The 27,925-nt window shown below is 38.1% G+C and overlaps 1 protein-coding gene across 1 annotated transcript in view; it reads right to left on the reverse strand.

The window, feature by feature from the left end:
* GPC5 (glypican 5) overlaps positions 1 to 27,925 on the reverse strand; it is a gene marked incomplete at both ends in the record, with an annotated part of 701,455 nt that overhangs the window by 293,102 nt on the left and 380,428 nt on the right. Inside the window, one exon of the mRNA XM_084261927.1 lies at positions 21,863 to 22,025. Within this exon, the coding sequence (XP_084118053.1) occupies positions 21,863 to 22,025 (163 nt within the window). The remainder of the gene's footprint in view (positions 1 to 21,862; positions 22,026 to 27,925) is intronic.

Here is a 27,925-nt window from a genome sequence, read left to right on the forward strand (position 1 = left end):
ATCTTCGGGAAAAGAGGGAAAAATATGAGCTTTGGAAGAAGGGGCAGGTGTCTTGGGCTGACTATAGGAATTTAGTGAGATCATGTAGGGAGAAAGTCTAAAGCTGAACTGGAACTCAGACTGGCCAGTTCTGTAAAAGATAATAAGAAGTCCTTCTGTAGGTACATTAACAGTAAGAGGAGGGTCAAGGAGAATCTCCAGCCCTTATAGGACGCTGAGGGAACATTAGTGACAGGGGATAAGGATAAGGCTGAGGTCCTTACCTCCTTCTTTACCTCAGTCTATAATAGTAAAGATGGTTATTCCCTGAGTACTCATCCTCGGGAACTGGCTGACAGAGAGGGGAGGAATAGCAAAATTCCCATGGTTAAGGAGGAAATGATTAGCGACCTACTTGGCCAGTAAGATACCAACAAGTCAATGGGGCCAGATGGGATTCACCCAAGGGTGCTGAGAGAACTGTTGGATGTGCTAGCCAAACCCCTTTCCATCATCTATCAGCAATCCTGGCAGACTGAGGAAGTTCCACTCGACTGGAGGATGGCAGCTGTGACACCCATATATAAGAACGGCCGGAAGGAGGATCCGGGGACCTACAGGCCTGTCAGTCTGACCTCAGACCCGGGGAAGATCATGGAGAGGGTCATCTTGGGAGCTATCATGCAGCACATGCGTGATGGCCAGGGGATCAGGCCCAGTCAACATGGGTTTACAAAAGGTAGATCCTGTCAAACTAACCTGATCGCCTTCTATGACAAGGTGACCCGTTTAATGGACAAGGGGAAGGCTGTGGATGTGGTCTACCTGGACTTCAGGAAAGCCTTTGACATGGTTTCTCACAGCATTCTGACTGAGAAACTGGCTGCCACTGGCCTTGACAGGTGGACCCCTCAGCTGGGTTAAAAACTGGCTGGATGGACGAGCCCAAAGGGTGCTGGTGAATGGAACCAAATCCAGCTGGAGGCCGGTCACGAGTGGCGTCCCCCAGGGCTCAGTCCTGGGTCCGGTGTTGTCCAACATCTTTATCAATTACCTCGATGAAGGGATTGAATGCTCCCTCAGTAAGTTTGTAGATGACTCTAAACTAGGATCTGCCTGAGGGTAGGGAGGCTCTTCAGAGGGATCTGAACAGACTGGACCGATAGGCTGAGACCAATGGGATGAAGTTTAACATGGCCAAGTGTAGAGTGCTGCACATGGGACATAACAACCCCATGCAGCACTACAGGCTTGGGGGAGACTGGCTGGAGAGCTGTCAGGAAGAGAAGGACCTAGGGGTGTTGGTTCACTGCAGGCTGAATGTGAGCCAGCAGTGTGCCCAGGTGGCCAATAAGGCCAACGGAATCTTGGCTTGTATCAAAACCAATGTAGCCAGTAGGTCTAGGGAGGTGATTGTGCCCCTGTACTCGGCATTGGTGAGGCCACACCTCGAGTGCTGTGTGCAGTTCTGGGCTTCCCACCATAAGAAGGACATTGAGGTCCTCAAGCAAGTGCAGAGAAGGGCAACCAGGCTGGGGAAGGGGCTGGAGGGCAAATTGTATGAGGAGCGGCTGAGGGAGCTGGGGCTGTTTAGCTTGGAGAAGAGGAGGCTGAGGGGAGACCTTATCACCCCCTACAACTACCTGAAGGGAGGTTGTAGAGAGGTGGGCGATGGGCTCTTCAGCCTGGCGACAGGAGATAGAACCAGGGGAAATGGCATGAAGCTGTGTCAGGGCAGGTTTAGATTGGATATTAGAAAAAAAATTCTTTACTGAAAGAGTTGTTAGGGCTGCCCAGGGAGGTGGTTGAGTCACCTTCCCTGTATGTGTTTAAAGGAAAGGTTGATGAGCTACTTAGGGATATGGTTTAGCATAGGATGGGAATGGTTGGACTTGATGATCTTCAGAGGTCTCTTCCAACCTTATGAATCTATGATTCTGTGAAAAGCAGAAATAAACAGTTTATCACTGCAGAATTGATGTGCACAGTGACATAATATTCACTGGCCATATCACTTGCCCTACCTATGAATCATCAAAAAATTCTCTATTGCATATAAATGCCTACCCCACACAGTAGTGTGACTCAGAGGTATGTAGTATTTTTCACTTCTGAATAATAGGTTACTGAACACCAATAAACATGGAAACCATTGGCTGTGGTAGAAATTCTTAGGTGTTAGTATAAAAAATTTTGGTGGTGGTTCTTTTTTTGTTACCAAATATAGCTTTATTCGCAGACATTTTTATTTGTGTGTAAGGTAGATATACCTTTAATATTATTGCTGTAGTTATTAAAAAGAAGACCCTATTTTTGAAATGGAGGGGCTACAAGATTTATTTACAGTATCTTCTTTGCAAAAAGGCAAAGGAGTTTTCTACATCATAAAATTCTCCTGGTGCATTTATGCCATGATTTTGCCTTTTAATTATATAAACATAACTTAGGAATGTAAGTGTGTTTTATAGCCTTAATGTGTGTGCTTAGTATTTACAAAACTAAAAGATGAAAGATGAGATGTGATGGAGAAGTAATGAAGACAGAGTTACGATGACAGTAAGCAAAACAAAAAGTCTGGATGTGTAATTGCTGTATAACACTTTTATGGTGAGTCTAATAAGAAGGTTAAGGTTCAGTCCATAGTGCTTCCATCACGTAAGATCATTTGCAATTATTAGATCAATTTCTTAAGTGTATTCAAATTATCTGACTGTTCCAGAAAATCATTTGATATAAGAATATTTAATCAAAATTATAATAGGTGGATAAAATGTGAATTGTAGCTGTGTCTCATAGTAATCAACTATTCCATATTTTCTCACTTGATTAAATATCTTTTTGGTTCATCCCTACATACTCATCACTAATTTGAAAGAAAGAACTGAGTGATCGGATAGTGTTTTGTGACAATAACTAAGAAGGCACAAATTTCAATAGTGTAAAAGGCATCCCCAATTTCCCCCCCACGTGGCAGCGCTCAACATGCCTTTCAAAGCCATGTCACAGAGACCAGGCTTTTATTTTACATGATAACTTTGAATTCTGATGACAGATTCTGTTATTGCAGCTAAAGATGTAAAAGCTATTTCTAACAGCAGAGCTAATAGGCATGCTAAACAGGCTGAACAGATGTGCTGGATGTGGAAACACTTATCATCACTTGACTAGTAGATGAAGGGAAGGCAGTGGACATGTGTTTTTTTGGATTTTAGCAAAGTTTTTCATATTTGCTCTCACAGTATCCTTGATAAAATTTCCAGCACACTGCTAGACATGCACATGATATGATGGGTGAACAACTGTCTGAAGGGTTGAGTTCAAAGAGTTGCAGTGGCTGGTGACCAGTCACTAGTGCTGGTTGCAAGAGATCAATTTTAGAGCAATTCTCTTCAACATTTTTATTAATGACATGTTGCATGCACACTAAGTAAGTTTGTGGATGATGCTTAATTAGGAGGAGCCGTTGATTCCTAATGGTAGAGGCCTTACAGAGTGATCCTGATAAAGTGCTGGGTGATCACTAACCATATGGAATATAACAAGAACAAATGACAGATTCTGAACTTGTGATGGCATATTCCTGGATGGATGTAGAGGTTTTGGCATAAGAGGCTGGAAGAAAGTGATCTGAAGGAAAAGATTAGGTTCAAGGACACCTAAGGAACCTGATGGTGCACTAGTCCATGGGACCTGATGAGGTGCATCCGCATGTCCTTAAGGAACTAGCAGATTTGGCCAAGCCACTCTCCATATCCGAGAGGTCTTGGCAGTCGAGTGAAGTCCCCACTGACTTGAAAAGAAGAAATATATCCTCGACTTTTTACAAGGGGGAAAAAGGAAGACCCAGGGAACTACAGGCCAGTCAATCTCACCTCTGTGTCTGGAAAGATCATGGAACAGACCCTCCTGGATACTATACCCAGGTACAAGGAGAATAAGGAGGTGATTGGTGATGGCCAACATGGCTTCACTAAGGGCAAATTGTGTCTGAAAAATCTGGTGGTGTTCTGTGATGAAGTAAATTGTAGTCTCAATGTCCACGTGGAGGTCTGTAATGAGTGGTGTTCCTCAGGGCTCAGTACTGGGATACGCACTGTTCAACACCTCCTCAGTGACATGGACACTGGGATCGAGTGCACCCTTAGCAAGTTTGCCAATGACACCAAGCTGTGTAGCGAGGGAACCACAATGGAACAAAGGGATGCATCCAGAGGGACCTTAACAGACTGGAGAGATGGGACCATGTGAACTGCATGAAGTTCAGCAAGACCAAGTGCAAGGTTCTGCATGTGAGTCAGTGCAATTCCAAGCATAATTCCAGGCTGGGTGGAGAACGGTTTGAGGGCAGCCCTTAGGAGAAGAACTTGGGGGTGCTGGTGGATGAGAAGCTCAACATGAGACGGCAGTGTCCTCTAGCAGCTCAGAAGGGCAATCGTGTCCTGGGCTACATCAGGAACAGCTTGGCCAGCAGGTGGAGAGAGGTGATTCTGTCCCTCTAATCTGCTCTCATGAGACCCCACCTGGAGTACTGTGTCCACTTCTGGGGTCCCCGGTACAGGAAAGTCATAGAACTCTTGGAGTGAGTCCAGAGGAGTGCCACAAAGATGATCATGAGGCTAGAGCACCTCTCCTATGAAGACAGGTTGAAAGAGTTGGGCTTGTTCAACCTCGAGAAGAGAAGGTTCTGGGGAGACCTAATTACAGCCTACCAATATTTAAATGCAGGAAAGTGGAATTGGGACTGTTCATCAGGGATTGCAGTGTTAGGACAAGGGGTAATGGCTTTAAGATGAAAGAGGGTAAGTTTGGATTAGATATTATAAAGAAATTCTGTACTTTGATGGTGGTGAGGCCCTGGCACAGGTTGCCCAGAGAGGCTGTGGAAGCCCAGTGTTGAAGGCCAGGTTGGATGAGGCTTTGAGCAACCTGGTCTAGCAGAGGATGTCCCTGCCCATGTCAGAGGGTTTGATCTAGATGATCTCTGAAGCCATTTCCAACCCAAAGCATTCTATAATTCTGTGGTTCTAACTGTGTGCTTATTGTAAGCTCAAAATGGGTCCACAATGTGCTCTGGGAGCCAAAGACAGTTATTAAACACATTGTAGCTAACTAGTCTAAAGAAGTGATTATCCCACTGTACCCAGCATTGGTGCAGCATCACTTCAAATATTGTGAGCAGTTTGGTTCTCCAGGATATAAGGATATAAAAATACTAGGATTTGTCCAAAGGAGGGTTATAAAGATAGCAAAAGGACTAGATGGCATGACTTATGATGAGTGGCTGAGAATGAGAATACTAGATTAGTTCGTCTTAGAGGAGACTGGGGTCCTCAAGTGGAGACCTCATTGCTATTTATCTACAACTTCCTCATGAAGGGAGACCAAGAGGGAGGTGCTGATATTTTTCTCTCTCTGAGTCCAGCAACAGGATGTAAGGGAATAGTCTAAATCTGTATCTGGGAAAGTTCAGATTGCATATTAGGAAAAAAGCTCTTCACTGAGAAGGTGTTCAAACACTGGAACAAGCTCACGAGGAAAGTGGTCATGGCCTCAAGACTACCTGTGTTCAAGAAGCATCTGGACAGTACACTCAGATATATGGTTTAACTTTTAGGTTGCCCATGTGGAAACAGGACTTGGACTCAATTATCCTTACTGGTCCTTTCCAACTCAGGATACTCTATGATTCTATGATGATCCAAAAAACTCCACCGACAGACTTAAGTTGGACCTGCTTCTAATCAGGCAGAAGTATGAAGTCTCAACATTAGCTGATGAGCTTGCCTGACCTCAAAACATGAAGCCTGTATGTAATAATGGATTAATTTTTTTCACTGATAATAACTGGCATAGAATTTGCATTGTATATTGCTTGTCATTATTTTTTTTCCCATAATTTGTGGCTAAAAACCCTGCACACCTTAAATTTAAAGAATGCATTCTGGTCTTGATGACACTCACAATTGACAGTGCATTGCAGTGTCCCACTGGAAAGCATATAAGTACAGACACTTAGAATAAATTTGCTTACTTTCTTTCATAGCACCACCCTATCTCTGAGGAGAAAACAATAAATTAATAGAGCAATTGTTCAAAGGAAGTGTTTTTAAAGTGCTTCCTCATATTGTATTTTGTTATAGATTATCAATTTGAGCTTTTTTGACCATCAATGGAGCTCTACAGAAAACTTCTTCCCTCTTCTCTCCTGTCACCAGTAAGTAGCATAGCTGTCAAGAGGTAAAATGTTCCAATTGTTTCTAAAATAAAATAAAATAGAGCATCTTTTTAGATAGACCTTTTGGGGAAGAATTTTGTGGCTGCCCTGTTTCTTTATTGCCTGGGGGAAAGCCTAGTTTCTAAAGCTAGTGATGGACTGCTCACTACCTGCATTTTTTTAAAGAAGAAAAAAGAAAGGGGAAAAAAAAGGAAAAAAAAAAAGAGAGAGAGAGAGAGAGAGAGAGAGAACCATGACACTGCAGAGGATAGATGGTATCAAACCTCTCTGCGATTAACTGGATGTAGAAGAAAATGAAATAGTAACCTAAGGAGACTATTTTTTTTTTCGAGTGATTTATATAGTATATTAAACAGCAGGGAAATCCTTTCTAGAAAAGCCCTTTGGAAATATGTGCTCATATTGATGTTTGTTACAGTGTTGTAGCACATAAATATCCAAACCAGTAAATGTTGCACTACAGTTCCAGTTAATGAAATTATGTAATGAAATAAAAATTTCCTTTAATTCCCAATATCTAGGTGATGGGGTTTTGTTGGTTCGTTTGTTTGTTTGTTTGTTTGTTTTAATAATAAATATTATGGAATCTCATGCCTTATTAAATAAAACCCCTGCATTTTTAGGGGAGAAATACCTGCTCAGAAGAAATCAATCAGATGCTGTACCTGATAATATTCATACCCTTATCCTCTGCCATCAGCCTTTGCTGTTTGTCAGCGAGTGCTGCAGTGGCATCTTCTGGCATACAGAAGAATTAATTGCTTTTTTGCTGTGAAAGAACATTGCTACTGAATGGGTAAGTTAAGAAATAAGCTTAAAGAACTGAAATAAAAAGCACCTGCTGTTCTTCAATTATTCTGTTCAGACCAATCAAAACAGTAATTAAGGAGGAGAAATTAAAACATAGTTCTTTGGTAAGTGTCAATTTGGACACGAGAGTTTATGTGTGAGGCAACCGGTTCTAGGGCTATTAGTATCCTAAATAATGACTTAAACTGTATCAGTTGACATAAAATGACAAATGGTAGTTCATTAGAAAAGGGGGAGCAATAAAAAAGGAGAAAAACGGTAATAGATAGGATTGACTAGAAGAGGAAAAAACTGGCTATTTTCTATTCAAATCTTCTCTAAACACTTTCTTTTACATTTTATGACTTCCATTTTGTAGAAATTACTGCACAGTAAAATAAATTAGTGTTTATGGATTTGGTGATAATGACAGTTGTTAATGAACTGAATATTATATTTGATATTTTATGAGAAAACTACTTTATAACTTCATAAAAATCTTACTGAGTTCACAGATTTTATCACAGTATTTTTAATTATATATTATATTTTCCCTTTTTATGGTATATACTATCACATTATACAGCACACATCTTGCTGAGCACATTGAAAGAAGTGACTCACTCTTGAGAGGCAGAAGTGGCAACTTCTTCAGTCCAGGGAGAGCCTTGAAGTGCCATCGCTGGCAGCTAGGTCCTGGGCCACTGTCACTCAGCACAGGTCATGAGAAGTTACTGTTTATTTCTAGCATCTATTGAATTTTCCCCTTTACTGTGGAAGATGTGAACAAAGGTATCAATCACAGGACCATTTGTCACAATGTGAAGCTGCTGGGATTTTGGTAGTTGGTGACTGTCTGAAAAAAAAATAGTCCTGAATCTGTCAAAGATATTTGGCATGTAGGAACAGCTGAAGTCCTTGACTGTCCATAAGCAGATCGACAAGAAAAACATTTCTCTGATTTTTACTTTTAAAGATCTGACCAACTTACATTAAAATAAGAATTTATGGAGCAACACACTTGTTAACTTACTGCAGAAGAATCTGGAAAAAAGCCTAATATTTTTTTTGCCTCCGTTCAGGAGGACAAACCTCTTGAATTTTGCCCTTTCTCTTGTGTGAGTACAGCAGTAGACTCAGAGTTGAGCCCATAGGGCTGTCCAGAGCCCTGGCTCATGACCAGGGCTGGATTAAGCAGTAAATTATTAAACTGAGTTGAGTAATTCCTCAGCCTCTCCACTTGCCCCCCCACCTTCCAAAAGTGATTCCCCCTTGACAAGGAAAGAGTCCCCTGTGGTACCTGACATACCAGCACTGGGTTTATGTGCCCACACGCTGACAGTGGGAGCTGCAGGGCTGCCTGACAGTGAGGAGTGAGGGGGGAAAGAAAATTTAAAAAGCGAGAGAAAGAACCCTGACAATGCCAAAGTGAGAGAAGGAGAGGGAGGAAGTGCTTCAGCAGCAGAGCAGACATCCTGCAGCCCACACAGAGCACCATACTGATAACCACACTGTAACCTGTGACAAACCACATGCTGGAGCAAGTGAATGTGCCCTGAAGGAGGCTGCAGTCTGTCAAGACGACCCACACTGGAGCAGGGAAGAAAATGTGAGCAGTAGAGAGCAGTTGTTATGGATTGACTGCAACGCCCCTTCCCTGGCACCTTTATGGGAGGAGGTAATGGCACTGGGAATGAAGCAGTGAAGTTGAGTTAAAAAAGGTGAGTTAAGGAGGAAAGGTGGTACTGGTTTTGTGTTTCCTTCTTACCATCTTAATCCATTTTAATTGGCAAGAAATTAAATTAATTTTTCCCAAATTGAGTCTTTTCTTGATTGTGTTGGTAAATGGCAAGTTATCTCCTTGTCTTTATCTCAATACATTAAATTTTTCATCTTTTCTTTTTTTTAAATCATTTGTCAAGGAGAGGGAATGATAAAGCAGCTGAGTGGGTATCTGGAAATCAATCATATTAGCCTGCCGCACCTATATTAACATATAACAGAAGCATATTCAGTTTACCTAAACAACTATGATGTAGTTCAACTATACTGGCTAGAAGAGCTGAAGAGGACAGGCAAGGTGGGCAGAAGCCAAATTATCAGCTAAACCAATTTGCAAGCAAAAGCCAGTGCTTTTATTTTGCCTATATTTAGGGTATGTCTAAGTCAGTCTCGGAACAACCAGACACTAGCACACCGTAAACTGGAAACCTATTTAAGTACCTTATTATTTTCACTTAAATATATGAGTACCCATGTTTAGTTATTGAATATAAAATCCCTGATGTGCACTTTTAACTGGCTAACATTTAACAAACAATAAATGTTTTAATAAACCCCAAGTACTTCTGCAAGTCATAATGTATGATCAATATTTTGGTCTATAATTAGCTTTTGCTAAACAATCTGATTAGGAAACATTCACCTTAATTAATTGTTACCTTTTTTTCTTGCTAATGACTGAATTTGTTTATGCAAGGTATCAACAGTATGTATTAGGTTATTTTGCAGCTATTTAGCTCATGTATGGTTTCTTCCTTTAAGAACAACTGTCATAATCAGATTTTGCTCCCTGGTATTTCAGAAAGTATTTTTTAACAGCCAGTTGTCTCCGCTCTGTCTAACCACTGACATATTTCCCAAATGTCACTGTTGCAATGCCTAAGACTCTCTTAAGGGTGTTATGCTTTCGGTATCCGTATCACATGCACAAGTGTCCCAAACTGTGTTTCTAACATCCTAAAGCTGGTAACAGGATCCAACCTGGACTATTACACACATCAGCATTTCTATTTAAGCCCATAAATGTTAGGGGAAAAAAACAGAGAAATGGTGGAACAGGCACAATAAAGTTAGTGAACAAGGGACATTTTTGCCTATTTCTCATACATCCTTCTCCATTCAGATTCATTCAGACATTTTTTCAGCAGACTTTTTCCCTCAAAAATTATTTCTTCAGGATTACTCTCTTATTCTTATTTCTTATTCTTAGGCATTTTATTTCAAACTACCACCTTTTATGGAGGCTACATTTTTGCTTCTCCAGGCTAAGTCTCAAAGACCTTTTGGCCTTGAATTAAAATGGCATTGACTGACCCATATCCTTAATGCTTAGAGCATTACTGATGATAATAAAATAAAAACAAAGAGTCCATTACCTTCCCAGAAACCCAGTACACATTTCTGTATGATACGTCCATGCTTACAATGTTCTTAACAAGCCCAAATCATATGCCTGAATGAGAAGTATACCAGCTACTCAAGGGGGTCCTTAGTTTAACCTTCTCCTATAAAAGCAGTTACCTGGGGATGAGTGCCTGCAACTTACACTTGAGAAAGGAAGCCAACTGGGAGAAAAGATATCAGAGGCCTAATGGAATCGACATAAAAAATACTAGTGCTACTGTGCCTCAAAGGATGCCTTTGATGAATTCTGTGTCTGTTGAGCTGTGGCATAACCCTCTGTTTCTGCAACTTGGTAAATCACAGTGAAGCAGGAGATTTTCCCTTCCTTAAGCATGTCTACTGTCCCTGAGCAGAATCTGCTAAATGGGGCTCCAAGTAAGAAAAATGACTCATGTTTAGCATGTCTAATCTCACTGCTACTGGCCAACATCTGGCAGAGAGTTGTTCTAGTTAGCCAACCTTCGAAAACACAGAGAGCGGATTTTATCTCCAGATTTACTTATCTAAATGCAGGTATCTATAATACAGGGTTTAATGTGGGCTAGCTCCTGCTACAGTCACTTGGAATACAGTTTATCCAAAGTTCACAGTCAAAAGAAACTAGTGAGCACATACTGAAGCAGATTCCTGAAATGATCAGCTAACAAGACAGCATGTCTTGGCAACTAAGTGTCACCCCTACTATGAGGTGTCTGATTGAGGGAGGAATCCTTCCAAGAAGATCAGGGCACAAAGAACAGTTTTTCCCTTGCACTATATTTTCCACGAATTTCTTCCTAGAAAGCAAATTTTTTTTTTTTTTAAAAAAGGTTATTGTGCAGATTAGCAGCCGAATTCTAGAAAAGGGTCGTCATAATCATCAGCCAGATTGAAATGATACAGTTGTCTAACCACTTCCCTTTAGAGGAACAGAAGAAAAAGGAAATTCAGTTGCTGCAGATACATTGCTTCACAGAATACAGGTAATAGCTGAGCTTTTTGGAATAGATTCACCATTCTTTGGGAAACTTCTGCAGATTCCTCTTTTGAACATTCACACGTTTAACATACACATATACCTCCCATATAGATTGTTTCCAGGAAAAATGTAGTGCTGAGTTTCTGTAACAAACAAAAATTCATTGTCTTTTACTTAAAAGTTACAGAATTGGTCTAAACATGAGTTACCGAGAAGCAGATTATTCAAGGCATTTGAGTTATAATCATTAAGATGCAAATATAAAATTAAGCTATTTTAAGTCTCTGCACAGGTTGCAAAGGCAACTCTCAGAGGATCACACACTTTGATTTTTTTTTTAAAGAATATAATAAAGACTGGAGACACATGACAGGCAGAGGAACTACCTTTGATTGTAAACTACCTTTGATTATAAACTACCATTGAGTATACAGAAGTATGACATTTATCATGGTTACAATCTGTTTAAAAATAGATTGAAAGTAAAGGTCTGATGTGATTCACCATTTTGAAAAAGCAGCAGATTCTTTCATAGGCAGATAAAATATTTTTTAGATCCTTTTTAATGCCATTAAATAATTCATTTTTATATAATGGTCAGAACCTACATGCATCATTATTATTATTATTATTATTATTATTATTATTATTATTATTATTATTATTATTATTATTATTATTATTATTATTAACAATAAGAAGTATTTATCCATTGAAATATAATAAATGAATAATTGATAATATAATGGTAATGTTAGGCATTGGTTCCATAAAATAATAGATGCAGTAAAAGGATCCAATTTTCTGCTAACTTCAGAATTACTGGCATTATTATAAGGTAATATCTGTTAAAAACAATACAACTTTGGAACTCCTACTAATGTAATTATGTGGTGTCTGGAAAATGCAAGCTCCTGTGAAGTCCGTGAAATGATGCCCACTGACTTTAGCAGGAAGTTCACCATAATGCATTTCAAATGTAACATGTATTAGTCTGATAGCCTTATTATTTTTCTAATCATCCTGAAATTGCATAAAAAAGCAGTATATTTTGTCTTGGTTTTGTGTAACTAAGATGGTAAATGACTTAATCAAGTAGATAAAGAATTCTAATGTTTTACATGAAAAAACACTTAAAGGTGCACTCATTTTGAGTGGTACACAGCATCTTCTTTTCCTTTGATTAAATTTTCAAAGATCTTATCTGTTAATGGGATAAAATATAAACCTTTTTGCTTTTTTTTTTTTTTTAAGGACAAGACCTAAATTCAGGTCTGTCACTAGTGAAGTGGTTGTTCTGTTTTTCCCCTATATGCTAGCTAAATGACTTTGACCACAGCTTCAGAGACCTAGCCTGATTATTATCTCCCTCTAGTTTTTCTACTCTATGCAAATAATTAGAGTCTTTGGACCAGAGAGACAGACTTATAATAGGTAAAGACAGGATTCAACGTATTGCTGCTTTCTGAAGTATTAAACTCAACCAATTTTCCTCTGGTTCATTTAAGTCGACTGTATTAGTAAATTACACAACTGGGGTGATACCACATAACACATTGATAATGTTCTTGTAGGCTAATACTAACTTGGATTCTAGGGACATCTTCACACAAGAGGACTGATAATCTGAGCTCTTCTCTCTTTCCCTTGTCTTTTTGGGGAACTGAAAATCTTTTGAAGAGAAAGATTTATTGTAATCAGTACATTCCTGTGGAAAATTTACATTTCAATAAACCAGTATTTTCTTTCAGCAAGGAGATACTTATTATCAAAACATGAAGTTCAAAGATTTTTCTATAAGCATGATCAAGTGTTGGCACAGAAATACTTAGTGATACAAATTGTTGAAGCATTAACAAAGCCTCCATGATACACAAGTTCAAATGATTTCCACAAAAACCATTCGCTTGTGGACTCATAGGCACAGACCTTCACCAGCTGTGAAGTTTGCACAGGTAAAGCTGCTGGATGTCTAATAACATCAAGCAATGCGAGAAAAAACAAAACAATTCCATTTGAAATGACATGTAAAAACTGAGAAAAGTTACAAGACAACTTCCTTGTATCATATTTTGCAAAAAGGTGTTACATGCATATTCATATTATGCATTGGAAAAAATTTTAGGCTTTAGCTGTTTCCTATTAAATGAGTAACAGCTTTCCCCTGAACACAACCTTTCATCGAGAGTCAACATTTGTACTTCTTGAGTGATGATTTTAACCTGAGTAATGGATTAAAGCTGTACAGTCAGGTTAGATCTTTGCTTCAATAACAAAGAAGGGGAAGGTTTAGATAAAATTTGCTGAGGGAATTTACACAGAGGCAGAAGTAAAATCAGTTCATATAAGATTTTGTACTTATCAACAGTGCATTACCTGGTATTAACATGTTACACTCAACAGGAAGATTGTTAAGACAGAGCCTACCACAAACACAAACAAAGAGGCAAAATTACTGTTCAAAGGTTTTAAGTTATCAAAAACCATTTAATGAGCTCAGCCACTGGTCTAAAACACAGCAGATCAGAGCAGTGTAATTATTACAAATGACCTGCATTAATAATATGAGGTTATATTTTTATGGGAATTGCTTTATAATAAAACAACTAATTATGAAGTTACCAGAAAATTGGATCCTTTTACAACATTTATTATTTATTTGAACCAATGTATATTCACACTCACAGTTACCAGTAAAGAAACAAATTTTCCAGCAAAGTGCCAACGTATATTGCCTTCTCATTCATCCTTTTATATTTCCTGAGGAAATTAAATAAGATAACAGATGTTATAGCTATTTATCTGAAAAGAGTATGACATAAATGCTTTCTTATTTCTACAGCAGTAAAAGGAAAGTAGCTACTCTCACTTACAAAAATGTTAGTAGTACACCACCTACCCATTGAACAAATTCTGAATTATTACTTCTCAGTTTTTAGCTACTTTCAAAACAAAACCCTCCTGCCTCCTGATTTATGACTCTTGAACTTGAGCACAGTTGATACACTCTGGTATGTCCTCTTCTGATCTGGATTCTCCTGTGAAGGTTACAGCTCTCCAGGAACTCCTTTTTGGAATAATCAGAGAAATGGTATTCTCTGAGTATAATCAGAGTATAGTATTGTATGGCCAAAGTATGATGCAGGTTGTGTATCACCTGAACTACCTTTAAACTACTAAGTTATATACATAGCAAGAAAGTTTGCATTCTGAAGGAGGTAGTCACTTTATGTGGTACTGGAGTAATAAAAGTATATCACCCTGGAGAATACTGGGCTTCCAATTAAGAGGACAGGAAGACCCCTGTTAGCTCCTCTCCTGGAGCTCACTCATATCCATGGATTCATTCAGTTCTTTCGAACTTTTCCTTCTCTCCAGCTTGGGTATCCTTAAAGCTGTTTCCTCGGATAGAGAGGGGAAAATAATCCAAATTATTCCAATTGGTCTTCCAGATATGCAGGCATTTTTGAGTTATTTGAACCAACAAGTTACCTACTGAATGAGGAATAACGTGCCATTTGCTCATTTCACATAATTTTAGGGGAAAAAACACAGAATCGATCACAGAGGAGCAGAAAGCCAATTACAGATACAGTCTTTGCTCAAACAGATCTGCAGTGAATAATACATAATGTTTCCCATTGCAGGCAATTAAATTTAATTCTGAATGGTACTCCTGTGAAACTGGGTGTGGGTGAGAGGGGAGTAAAAACACATTCTGTGTCTTTGCCTAGAATTAGTGTAAAAGTCACAGTGGATGCTACAGTGGGGCAAGGCCCTCTCTTTTCACATTTTAAAACAGATGAATTCTGTAAGATTCCTCATTTCCTGCTTTTCTTCCATAATCATCTTTCAGCCATACTTTCTGAAAAACAAATCACCAACTACAGACAGAGGTATGAGACAGGGAATACACACAGAGAACATTTGTATGGTTAAAAAAAGTCTCCATTTGATTCCATTAAAATACATCCAACATCATCATTAAATGTCAGTTCTAGCTAAACAACGTATGGTTAATCCACTCCACCAAACACAATATTAAATCTGAGTATAAAATAAAGCATTAAAAGTTGTGCTGTATTTAGATGAAATTTTCTTTTAATTCTTATTAATTTTTAATGCAATCGTTATGTTCTGAACTGTGTGAACACATGAACAGTGAAGTTATGCAGTCCTCCAAAAGACACCTGAATAAGAGCACTTCACATTAAACAGTGGTGGATTAGTAAGAATGGTATTATGTAGAAACAAAATAAAACCTGAAATCCTACTCAGACATACGGGTTCTCTTCCTTTACTGGGGTAATAATACAGTATGCAGATGAGAGTTTAAAACAACATAACAGATGGCAAACATCATAACACAGTTTTTATTGCTTTCATGACATGGAGTGTTCCACCAGTCGTCTTAAATCTCTGAATCCTGAAACACTCAGAGACAGCAGAAATGTAATGAGAAGCCCTTCACATCACTTCCCCAGTGGTTAGGATTCTAATGCTTTACTTTTGGAGCTGAAGAAGGTGAATGGTGTTGAAAAAGCAGAAGTGGTTTCCCAGAGCACACTGGAACAGTTTAACTGTGTTACCAGATAACATGTTGACAATTTGCAAGTCTGGCAGTATGACTTTCAGAGTTGTCTACTTATTAATTTTTGTCTTGTTTAATTGGACAATAAATGTTTAAGGGAAGGTGCTGTGAAATGTACAAGAGACTAGTTTTGGTGCATTTTTCTATTACTTCGATAGAAAGTAACCACTTTCTATCAACAAGTAATCGAAGTAAACTTTGTGAGACAAAGATAGTGGCTTTCCACTACAATGGGATAAAGGTGTACTTGAAGACACTGGTCAGTAAAAAGCCTATTGCTGAAGAGCTGTGGTATAAGCACTGAAATATTCTGAACTAAATCATCAGATCCAGACTGAACTTTTCAAATACAGAACTCTCAAAAATACTTTGGCAGAATATCAGGCCATTAAAAGGAATTTATTAGAATGCTTAATTGATTTTATTTCTATACTCATATTTTTAAATTTGCTTCCTGTTAAATTAAAAATCTAGATAAAGGTAGTTTCAAGATTAAAGGGTATGACTTTTTAAAAGATGTTTAAAAGCAATCCAGGGGCTCTTCATTTAGCATTTGACAGTCTGCATGGCTGTATATCACTTCCACTTCGGACCATGAATCCTCATTCTTTATACTCAACTTTTTCAGAGAATCTATCTCAATATAGTCTTGCAATGATTCATATCAGTCCTATGTGCCTAATGGCAGGTGGATTTTTATCATAAACATAGTTCTGCATAAATGCAATCATTGTGTTTATTTGCCTTTGCTGCCTAAAACAGCCTTTTCCTCTTCTTGCGTCCCAGTCCAGTACTTTGAGTGACCATTGCCTCACTGAAATCCTGTGTTAAGGTGTAGTTAGATTTGTATTCAGACTTGTGGGGTTTTTTTTCAGTGAACAGTAACTAGTCAATTCCAGCACATCTAGGGCTGATGAGCCAACAGAGAGAAGCATCCATACATGTAAGCAATAGCATGATCTCAGTTGCCATTGCACTTTCTTTTAATTCCACCTGGATTCACGTGAAATGGTATTACTGAATTTATATTACTCTTCTTATTCTAATTAAGGAAAAGACTCTGCTTTGCCCTGGGAAGGCCTGCCAGTGGTGAGAAGGAAGGTGGAAAAGCCTCTACAGAATTTGCACATTTCCAGGTATAGCAGCTAAGTGAGATTTGCTCTCCTTGCATTAGGGAGGCTAAATTAAGTTTCACACATGTTATCTTTAAGTAACGTTGGTCACAGAAGATGTCATCAGAATTAGACTTAAAAAAAAAAAAAAGAAAAAATAAGCATAGTGAATTGGGTGAAGAAGCAGAAAGAGAAGAAAAGGTATTTGAGACTTGAGAATGCAGCATAACATGTCATAAGAGACACAGACTGGTTTTGAATCATAGTACATTGTTTTTATGTGGAGATCACAACATAAAGCCTTTTCCAAGCTGTTTTCCCTCTACTGCATAATCTGAACAAGAAAATAATCATCTGCAGTTTAAGTAGTCCTAGACAAAGCATTTTGGATCCTTTATTCCTCAGGCAGGATGGATATGAGGTGAGAGAAAAGTCAAGCAAGTGAGAGATGAAATTTGCTTGTATGTACCATAAGCACAAAGACATGCTTGATATTTCTACTTATATGAACCCTGAACTAGGAGACTTCTGGCTGTAATAAAAAAAAAAAAAGTGTTTCATGTTAAAACGATACAAGAAAGACAAAGCAGTGGCAAAGCACATTTCAGAAAACCAGTGGTCTTGTTAAGTCTCATGAGAATTTTGATAGATGGTACTAAGTACCTCAAAGGACTGATATCAGGATTAGTCCTTCCTCACAAAGCTATTTGACAATAGATTCAAATCAATATATAGGTGATAAGTATTTGTTGTTATTACCTCTTGCATTCTGCAGGGGTTTTGAGGAGGTAATTCATTGTGACACGTGAAATAGTCCTGTGGGAGCTCCTGGGTTAGAGTAGAATAAAACTAGCAAATGAAGTGTCAAGAGTTTATACTACTGTTTATTTTATACATTTAAAGTATGCTATCCTTTCTAGTACCATTCCTTCAAGTAACAGCATCAATTTGCTATATTTTAAAAGTACTTACAAAGAGAGAAGCAGTCAGCACAATTGTAGAACTCTGAAACATTGAATGTAATGTACAGATTAACTGTTATGAAAACCAGAATTTTTCTAAATACAACATAATTTAAACACTAGTGTAATAACAGGGCTATCACTTCTGAGTCATAAATACCAAATCTCTTCATTGGCCTACCAAAGCCTACAGCCTGTCACCACACATTTGTCAGTCTCCAACACTTAAGCGAAAACAATTCTTACATCTGTAACACTGAGTGTAGGCATAAGTCAACTTTGACTTCCGAGGCTATGTGGTCATAAAATTGATAGAAATTTACTTTGGTAGAAACATATCTTCTCCCTTCCCCTCTGTTCATTCCAGGTCTGAGAATCATACACACGTTCAGAAAGCAATGACACTGCCCCAGAAAAGGTGGATGTGTCTCCACACTTCTTATTTTTACACAAAGCAATGTATTTAAAAGGGCTACTTCTGTATCATATTTTATAAGCCTATTTGTATTATGAAAATGCCGTTTGGTTGGGAAAATACCCGGAACAGGTAACAAAAAGGAACCTGGGCTTTGGCTAGGACCTCCAGACTCTGTTATAATACAAAAGAGTTACCATTATACTTTTCTTTACTGTCTGATTATGAGAGAACATAAAGTTATCCAGAGAAAAAGATTAAAAAATGTTTCTTTGGGGAGGAAAAATAATACTATCTGTACTACTCCATGTATCAAAAGAATATAAGGTAAATTGAATTACTTAAGTGCATAATGAATACAGTTGAAATGTGTATGTTATTAGACTCCGTAAATGATCTTTTCTCACCTATTTTAATGTGACACATTAAAAAGAAATAATTATCTGTTGTATAAGTCACAGTTCTTTTCTGAGCTTCATAAGTGCATTATAAAATCTTATAATAATGATTATCTACAACAAGAAAGTGTCTACCTTGTTTCTGGAGTTTACTAGAACTTCTTGAATGCTTTTAACTTTTTTTTTTACCTTATTTTTTACTCAAAAGTTCTCAGACAAAATGACCTTAACAAAAGTATGTGTTTAAAGCTGTAAAAATTGAAGTTGACTTTCAAATTATTTGGTGCTTCAGTTCAGTCCTGGTGCCATTCATGTCCTTTATATGTATATGCCACCCATTCAACAAAATAGTTTGAATACTAAGTCTTTGTACTATCGAGAAAGAGTACGATAACCCACATTTATGTTTTGTTTGCCTTGCCTTATTTATGTCTCCTGTCTTTAGTTTTCTTACTGTTTTTCACAAATTGAAAGTTAAAACAATGAAATACTGGACCACTACTATTTTTCATGATTAATTTTTCTTCTGCTATGATTTCTAAGTTGCTATGTGGACATTAACCACCTCAGTCCATTGTGTCTTATAATTCCTAAAAGCAGCACGTAACAGTGGAAAACCTAAACACTGATCTGATATATAACAGAAGAAGCAAAGTAAAATTGTGCAATTCTTGAGCTTGACTTCTGAGCAAGATTACAAGTGTTTGCAGATCAGAAGTTTATGAAGCATTCGATTTGAGCAATTCTTTTTTATCTTGTCCACACTGCAAGCGTGTTTTTTCTTCTTTTTTTGTATCCATTTACTTAGGACTGTGAATGTGAGTTTCTATGCAACAAATCCAGTTTTGTTGGTCTTCCATGACATCTATGATAAACTACAAACCATGGCTAAATATAGAAGAGTCCTTGGACATTTCTGGCTATTTGTATACAACAACAACAACAACAAAAAGAATTTCAATGCACAAAAAGCACAGGAACTAACAAGATAACATTGAGGATCAAATATACTGTAGTCAACCTCTAGGATTAGCTGAAGTTCAGCCATGCTTTTCAGAGATCAGTATGCAATAGCTTCAGAGCAAATCCAGCTTTTCAGTTTAAAAACAAGTTCAGGATCTGACTTAACTTGAAATTTATATGTCACCTGAAGCTAAGGTGACACTGCATTAAATCGTGATGTTGATTTTTTAGTTTTTAATTCCAGTTATTAATGTAAAATCATAAGATAGTTTTGTTTGCTTACTAAAATATATATTTTACTTTTTTAATTTTCAATTTAACTTTTAATTCCTTAAGTCCTACTGGTGTATCACAATGGTGCAAAAGAAGCTGTTTCATTTATCTTAAATGACTTAAGTGATTTTTGAAGAAAAATATTTGCCTGACGCATATGGTAACAAAATTCTTCGTGACTGGAATATTTTAATAGTTCTATTGGACATAAAGTCCATGTCAGTATCACGTGTGCTACCCCAGAACAAAGTAGTACTGTCTAGGACTTTCTAATATACATTCAAGATAACTTTTAAGGTGCATTCCAAATATTAAATGCATGCCACAGTAAATCCATAAAATCACAGTATCTCATTGAAGGTGCTAGTAACGCAAGATGCATGCACAAATCATAATTGAACAGTACAGACTTATAGTTGTTAAGGAATATCTTAGAAAAGGTTCAAGTGAAACAGCATTACTTGCAAACTTCAGTACGCCTAAGACATAGTTTATAATTTTACAGATTTATAATGCATGTAGTATAACAAGAATATGAAGGCTAATTATATTTTTGACATTTTGAAAAGATTACACCAAATATATCAATATGAAGAAAATTGCAATGCAGTAGGAGAGGGTGAAAGAAAATGTACTATTCTCGCAATTCTTTCATCATTTAATACTTGCTTAATAGCCCTAGTGATATTCTAAGACTATTTTACAGTCTTTCCATACCATAGAGTGTCATTATCAAATAGATATAATATATCCAGTATTCCAAAGTACATCTGGGTTTAAATATTTCATCTCTTAACTTCTTCTTTCAAAGTTAAAACTTCAAAGGCACTCTCAGGAAGTAAGTGCCCAAGTCTTTTTGCAGATCTCTGAAAATCTCATCTAGAAAAGTTATAGCAGGACTCAGAAAAGTGTAGACTAGGTATCAGTGTGACAGCATTTTGGGCTGAATCCAAACTGACCTGCTAAGGCATGCCCCAAGATGCTCAAAGTTTAATTTCTCCAGTTGTTCAAATTAGAATTGGACAAGCAGAGATGACAGGTTCTCCATGGCCACATTTGTAAGTTGCCTTTTGATTATGAGGTCAAGAAGGACCAGGGTTCTCACCTAAGCTTAGAAACTAGGAGTACAGAGGATTCCGTGTAAATAAATTCAGGGACTGACGGCATCCTTGACTTCTTATCTATTCGTACTGAATTTTGCAATACAGAATGCAGAAAATGGAAAAAAAAAGTGGAAAGAAAAAAAAAAAGGCAAAATTCAGAAATGCAGTTCTGATGATACCAAGCATCTATTCCTGTCATCACTGCCTACATTTCTATACTGGAAGGACAAGTAAGAGATACAGAATAACAACGTGATTCAGAGAAGTAGTTAACTTTCTTGTGCTTCAATCCAACTGCTCACACTCATAGTCCCATCCCATTGAAGTGCACAATCAAATTTTGAAGAAAATTGTCACAAATGTGGTTCAGAAACCCCCCCAACAACATCAACAAAAAATTAACCACGACAAAACCCCAACCCAAACCACAGAAAAACAGAACAGTAGGAAAAGTAGAAAGAAGCGTTAAGAAATCATGGTGGCAGTGATGTTGAGTGGGCTATGGTATATTGGTTCCAAAAATGGTCCATGAAACTTAGCTACCACAACTAAACAATTTATTTTCCCACAGTTCCATGAAAAATTTCTCTGCTTAACTGCCAAACCTTTTAAGCAGTAACTCACGGGGATGTGTCATTGTAACACCTTTTATTTGACTAAAATACTGTATTGAGTCCTGTTGACATTAGGCCAAACATGTATTAACATGTGTTGCAATGAAACTGATAGTCACACCATGCTCATAGAATCTTATAATTGCAGTCACATTCCTGCAATTCATGGAAACGTACAGACAACTTTTCCACAGCTTTCCCAAGATAATTCTGTGGCATTTCTTAGTGGAAAACATGCCAATTCACTATTTAAATGCACAAAGGAAACAGAATCATGGACTTACAGTCTGAAATTTTCAGGACTTTTTTGACTTCTCCACTTCCTGATGCTCCGCAACCATCTTCATCATCACATTCCCCACTGATTTGTTCATCTACACCTCCACCACTGCCTGTTTGTCGGAGATCCCATTTATCATATTTAGGAAATGATTTGCCCTGCAACAGCTGAAGAGAAGATACAGTATGCAAATTATTGGTACAGATGAAGAACTTCAGTGAGTACTCAAAATTTCATTTATGTCTCTCTAGTAATTATCTGATTTGAAAAGAAAACTCCAGGATCCACAGATTGAGAATTCTGGTATTTTTTTTCTGGCTTACAGACAGATTTAAGAGAGTTGTATCTGGAGATGTATGCTTCATTTTTAACCAAAAAAAAAAATAAAGCCTCTGTCTTTATTGCTACATTTTAAAAAATGAGGCACCAATTCCTGTACTAGAGACCAGTTGGAATGGATACGGACAAGTCCTCACTCCAGGCTAATCCCCTTTAGAGCAGACAGCCAACATCCACGCTATGTAGCCACAGGCCTGGATCTTTTCAAGACCAATGTGGTGTCCTCATGGCCTTAATATATATTTATTTTCTGTGGGTTTTTCATTCTGAAATATCTGGAATTGTATGAGAACTGTGCTGCACTTGTGTATTGGTGAATCCAAAACATGCTTTTGGTTTTAATTGAAGGAAAAGATGTGTTGGGACAGTATCAAATGCCTGACCAGAGAGCAGCAGACCAGGCTAGTACAGTTCGAGACAGGGCTAGCCAGGAGATAACGATTTCCTGCATCACACCCAGGTATTGTTGTGGAAGAACTAATAAGGGTGACATAAAAAAAGCAGAGGGATAGATGATACTGGCCTAAGCTGTGTAGGCAATTGAAATCCAGACCACAAGTGCGTTCTCTGGCTCCTTTTTATTTATCACTATAGGCATGGCCAACAATGCCAGCATGGTCTATAATATAATAGGTAGAAATCTCGAAGTTTAACTCATTTCTCCATTCTGTTGAGCTGAGCTGAGAAATCATAAGAATAATATTCAGCTCTCTCACTTATCATATGTAACAAATACTGTCAACCAGCTTTTTAAACACTAAGGGGTAGGACCATCATACCTACGGACACAATGTGTCTTCTGCCCCATGTAGATTCAGATCAGTTTAGGTCTGATGCATATAAACTTTACAATATCGAGAGAAACAGGTTTCAAAAAATGTTAAGAATTCTTACAACTTTATCCAGTCCAAAATATCAGGGTCATAAATTGCACTTGTGCAGCCTGCTCTAGGTGATCCTACTCTGGCAGGGACTTGGACTAGATGATCTCCAGAGGTCCCTTCCAACCCCTAACATTCTGTGACTCCTTTACACTGCTCAAAACTTCACTGGCTCAGATTCTTTAATTCAATAATCAGGTGGATTTTCTCCTGAATCTGCTAATTACTCTGAAACAGACTCATTTTCATAGCTTCAAAAATGTGTTTGCTTTATTGTTCAAGCAAGATAATTGGTTCATGTTTTTGGACAATATACTCAGTTTATTTATGGAGTATGGAGTCACTTCCCAGACTACTTGATTTGTTAAGTGCTGTACAGTGCCCAGCAAAAAAATATTTTCATCACTACTCCAAAGACATCACTCAGATATATCTCAGCAGCTTTATAAAAGCTACTTTCAATACTGTAACAGGAGAACGCCATTCACCAATGAATCAGCAGAACCAATTTATGCAACACTTTCAACCCAAAAGCTGTATTAGACTTGCATATAATACCTGAAAGACTACTTAGCTGAGACAAAAAAAAGGTTCCTTTGTATGGCTGCCCTACTCCCTGCTCATTGTATAATCCATGCCATACTTCTGTCAAAGAAGCATTTATGAAAACAAAACCCCACAACCAGTTTAATGAACTTCTCCAAGTTAAACAGGATACTTTCCTTATTTTTGACCCAGTTCAAATCACAAAACAGCTCCAAAGCCAGTTTTATTACAGGGTACTCTTTATCCCTGAGTTCTGCGGCATAAATGTAGGAACAAACATCCAGCAAGAGAGATTTTCAAACACGCGTTACTGCCAAAAATTTCCATAGTATAGAGACACTTTTAATATACTTTTTTTCAGCTAAGAACATGTATCCCCTTCTACATCACTGTCTTTAGACTATGCTAAGGCTCAAAATGCAGGTCAGTTCGGGTCAGTTCAGATCTGTGGTGGCCAGGAAACGTGCTATGACAAAACAAAACGGACAGTGTATGCTAGTGCTTGGGCCCACAACCTGGCTTTGTTGAACTGTACCTTCAGTGAAAATTATCAGTAATTTCTACTTAATTTAGGAATTAGCTTTCTGTGAGAGTTTTGTTTGCTTACTAAGTGGTTTTGAATGCCACAGAACTACAGTCTGCATTTTGAAGTGGTAGTATAATAAATAAGCTGAGATAATTCCTATTACTCAAGCAGCAGCTATTTTGCTCCTGAGGTAGTAAAGGTGTACCAGAAAAGCACAAAGGGCAAATTAGGGATGTGTGGTGCAGCGCTGGTTCACAGCCACCTTACTGATTCTTGCTCAAGTTCAGTGAGCAGAAGGAATGTCTATTTCTTTCTGTGTTCAGATGAGTTGGCTTAGACTGGAGGGAAATGTCGTGTTACTTCCATGCGAATTCCAGGCTGCTGTTTGGTTGGTGACTTTATGGAGTAGAATGAGTCTGCAGATTTGAAGCAGACTTTTAACCTTGAATCCTGGGCACAAAGCAGTGGGTTTGACCTAGCAGTGTGTGTGTTGCATGTACTTTCTGCATCATCTCAGGGATGTAAAGGCTATAGCTGATTTGAAACCTCATTCTCTCTTTGAAAGTTTCACCAAAAGAGCAAAAAAATTAAATTTTGCTGGTGCACTCCACAAAAAAACCTACAGCTTTTTATTTAAAAAACACAGGACAAGATCATGAGGGACTAAAAGAGTTGTAATACTAGTTATCTAAACACTGCCCCTCAATATAAGTGAACTTCTAATTTAGAATAAACATTTTTGTTAAAGATCTTTTAAATTATTGGAAATGAAACCCTGCAAGAGATTCTGCCCTGCAGAGGCATGAGTAGCTTTTTTTTAATGAGGTCACTAAAGAGAAATGCTATATTCTTGAAGACTGAGGCATGTAATTATAAGCAGAGGAATAAACTTCAGCATAGTTTTTTTTCTCTCATTTGAAAGAGTTAAAAATAGCTACATTTCTGGAAATAATTCTTCTAGGTTTGAGTTCATCAGGTAAATTGGATTCACTGCTAGGCTCCTTTGGGATTCCCTCCACAAGTACTTATGATACAGACATAAATGAAAGAGAAGAAATATGACTGAGCTTAGATCACATTGACTGCAACAGAGTATCATCTAGATACTTTTATTGAAAAAAGAATAAAAAAAAATCATAGAAAATCAATGTTTCCCTTGAAGGTATATGATGTGTAAGGTAAGTAAATAGGATACTAGATTTTAGTTGAAAGAGAACCAATATCACATCAGTATCAATAGTGTAAACATAAGCTCCCCTGCCTTTCAGTGTTCATCCCTCACGAGAGATGAAATCACTTGTAACTTCCTGCAAGCACAAGAAAGTAAAAAAGTCTTCTTATTTAAACCACATTTACTTATATGAATTCATAGTTTTGAGAAACAGAAGAAATCATGTTGATTATTTAGTCTAACCTCCTGCATATCCTGTCAGTGAACCTCTGAATTAATTCATGTTTTAAGACCAGAAACTGTTTAATCCAGGACATACACTTTTTTAAAGAACCTGATCAGAACTGTTAATATTTTTTTTTGATGTAGAACAACCCTCATAGGTTTTAAAATGTATGATATTGATAATATAGATTTGTTTGATTAATATGAACGTGTAAATATAAGTTTGATTCATTTGCTGTTTTCATATGCTTTGGCCTGCTACACAAATCTGTGAAATATGTCCTTGCAAGAAGGTGCTTACGAGGCTGATAAAATAAATTCTTCAGGTGGGGGATTTTTTTTGTGCACTAAAGAATGAGCTCCTTGGTTAAAAAACAAAAGTGTTTTTTTTTTCCTTTTTAATCACTATAATAGAATTTACTTCTGTGTTATCCTTTCTGAACAGAGGAAACAAGAACTGGATTTAGGAGTAATATAACATCCCTAATCTGACTTCATATTCCTATTTCTGTCCCCAAAGATATCCCATTAAAATTTTTGGCTAGAACACTAGTCTTGATAATTCATGGTCTTCTGGCTATCCAGGACACCCACAATTATTTTACAGAACAGAATATTTTATCTTCCAATATGCATGTAATGCAATATTTAGACTTGCAAATTTAGATTTCTCTGTATTTTATTATAGTATGTGCTAAAAAATTCATTCTATTGCCAGGCTTACCAGATGAGGTATCTTCTTAGGCTATTGTTGCGTCTCTCTGCTACTTAGTAGTTGTTCAGTTGTTGTGGCACTGAATGGTTTATCATTACCATTTTGTGTGTTCTGCAGCAGGCAGCCTGGATGTGGTTATTCTGCTCTGAAAGTAGGACACTTGCAATTCTTGACCAATTTCTTTTAATACAACAGATACAGCTTTTGGGGATATTTACAGTGTTGAATAAAGAGAACCAGGGAATGGAATACTGAATGTTGATATTTCTCAATCTTTGTAACTTACATTTGTTTTGGATTATTCCAACCAGTTCTCCCTAAGGTAAGTCTTTTATTAAAGAGGCTAATTGTAAGCACTAGGGGGACATGAAGCTGTGTGGGCTCTCAACTCTGATCCACTTCTTATTTAGCAATAGAGATACAGCTGCTAAATGTAGTTGTCCCTCAACAAATATCCTTTTCCTAATCTGTTTCATTATTAAAGACAATATTCTGGGCTGTAAAAATCTTGCTTTATCTCTGGGAGTGCCTTTTGTAGCTAAAACACCTCAACTCAGGTTCTCACATGAGTTCTGTCATACGTGATTACTTTTCTTTCCAGCTATTCCTGTTCCCAAGTGACTACAGGAGCAAAAGCTTGGCTCTTGTCCTTTGATGCAATCTTTGCTAGCAGAGTTATGAACACTATCAACTTGACTTGTTAAAAAACTATTTAGGGTTTTCTGGCCTTCAAAAAATGCATGTCTTGCTAACATCTCGTTATAGATTTAAATCATCATCAGAAAATTAAGCAAACAAGTCAGGCATTTCTAAGATAAAAAATGGGAGCAAAATTCACCCAGGCTGGAAAGATGGGCCCAGGTGAACCTAATGAGGTTCAACACTGCCAAGTGTAAGCTGTTGCACTTGGGACGGAATAATCCCAGACACAGATACAGACTGGGAGAAGAGCTTCTTGAGAGTAGCCCTGCTGAGAAGGACTTGGGGATTGTGGTGGATGAGAAGCTTGACATGAGCCAGCAGTGTGCTCTTGCAGCTCGTAGGGCCAATGGTATCCGGGGCTCCATCAGGAGAGGAGTGGCCAGCAGGGACAGGGAGGTGATTGTCCCTCTCTACTCTGCCCTCGTGAGGCCCCATCTGGAGTACTGTGTCCAGATCTGGGGCCCCCAATACAAGAAGGATGTGGAACTGTTGGAGAGGGTTCAGAGGAGGCCACAAAGATGATTAGAGGGCTGGAGCACCTGCCCTACAAAGAGAGGCTGAGGGAACTGGGCTTGTTCAGCCTGGAGAAGAGAAGGCAGCGGGGGGACCTCATTGCAGCCTTCCAGTACCTGAAAGGAGCTTATAGGCAGGAGGGGATTCGGCTTTTTAAAAGAGCAGATAATGGCAGGACAAGGGGGAATGGACTAAAGCTGAAGGAGGGAAGGTTTAGATTAGATATTAGGGGGAAGTTTTTTACAGAAAGAGTGGTGAGGTGCTGGAACAGGCTGCCCAGAGAGGTAGTGGATTCCCCGTCCCTGGAGGTGTTCAAGGGCAGGCTGGATGGGGCCCTGGGCAGCCTTGTGTAGATCCAGGCCTGGAGGTTGGTGGCCCTGCCTGTGGCAGGGGGGTTGGAGCTCTATGATCCTTGGGGTCCCTTCCAACCCAGACCATTCTATGATTCT

This window comes from Gallinula chloropus, assembly GCF_964237585.1.
Source record: "Gallinula chloropus genome assembly, chromosome: 1".
In the NCBI taxonomy this organism is placed as follows: domain Eukaryota; kingdom Metazoa; phylum Chordata; class Aves; order Gruiformes; family Rallidae; genus Gallinula; species Gallinula chloropus.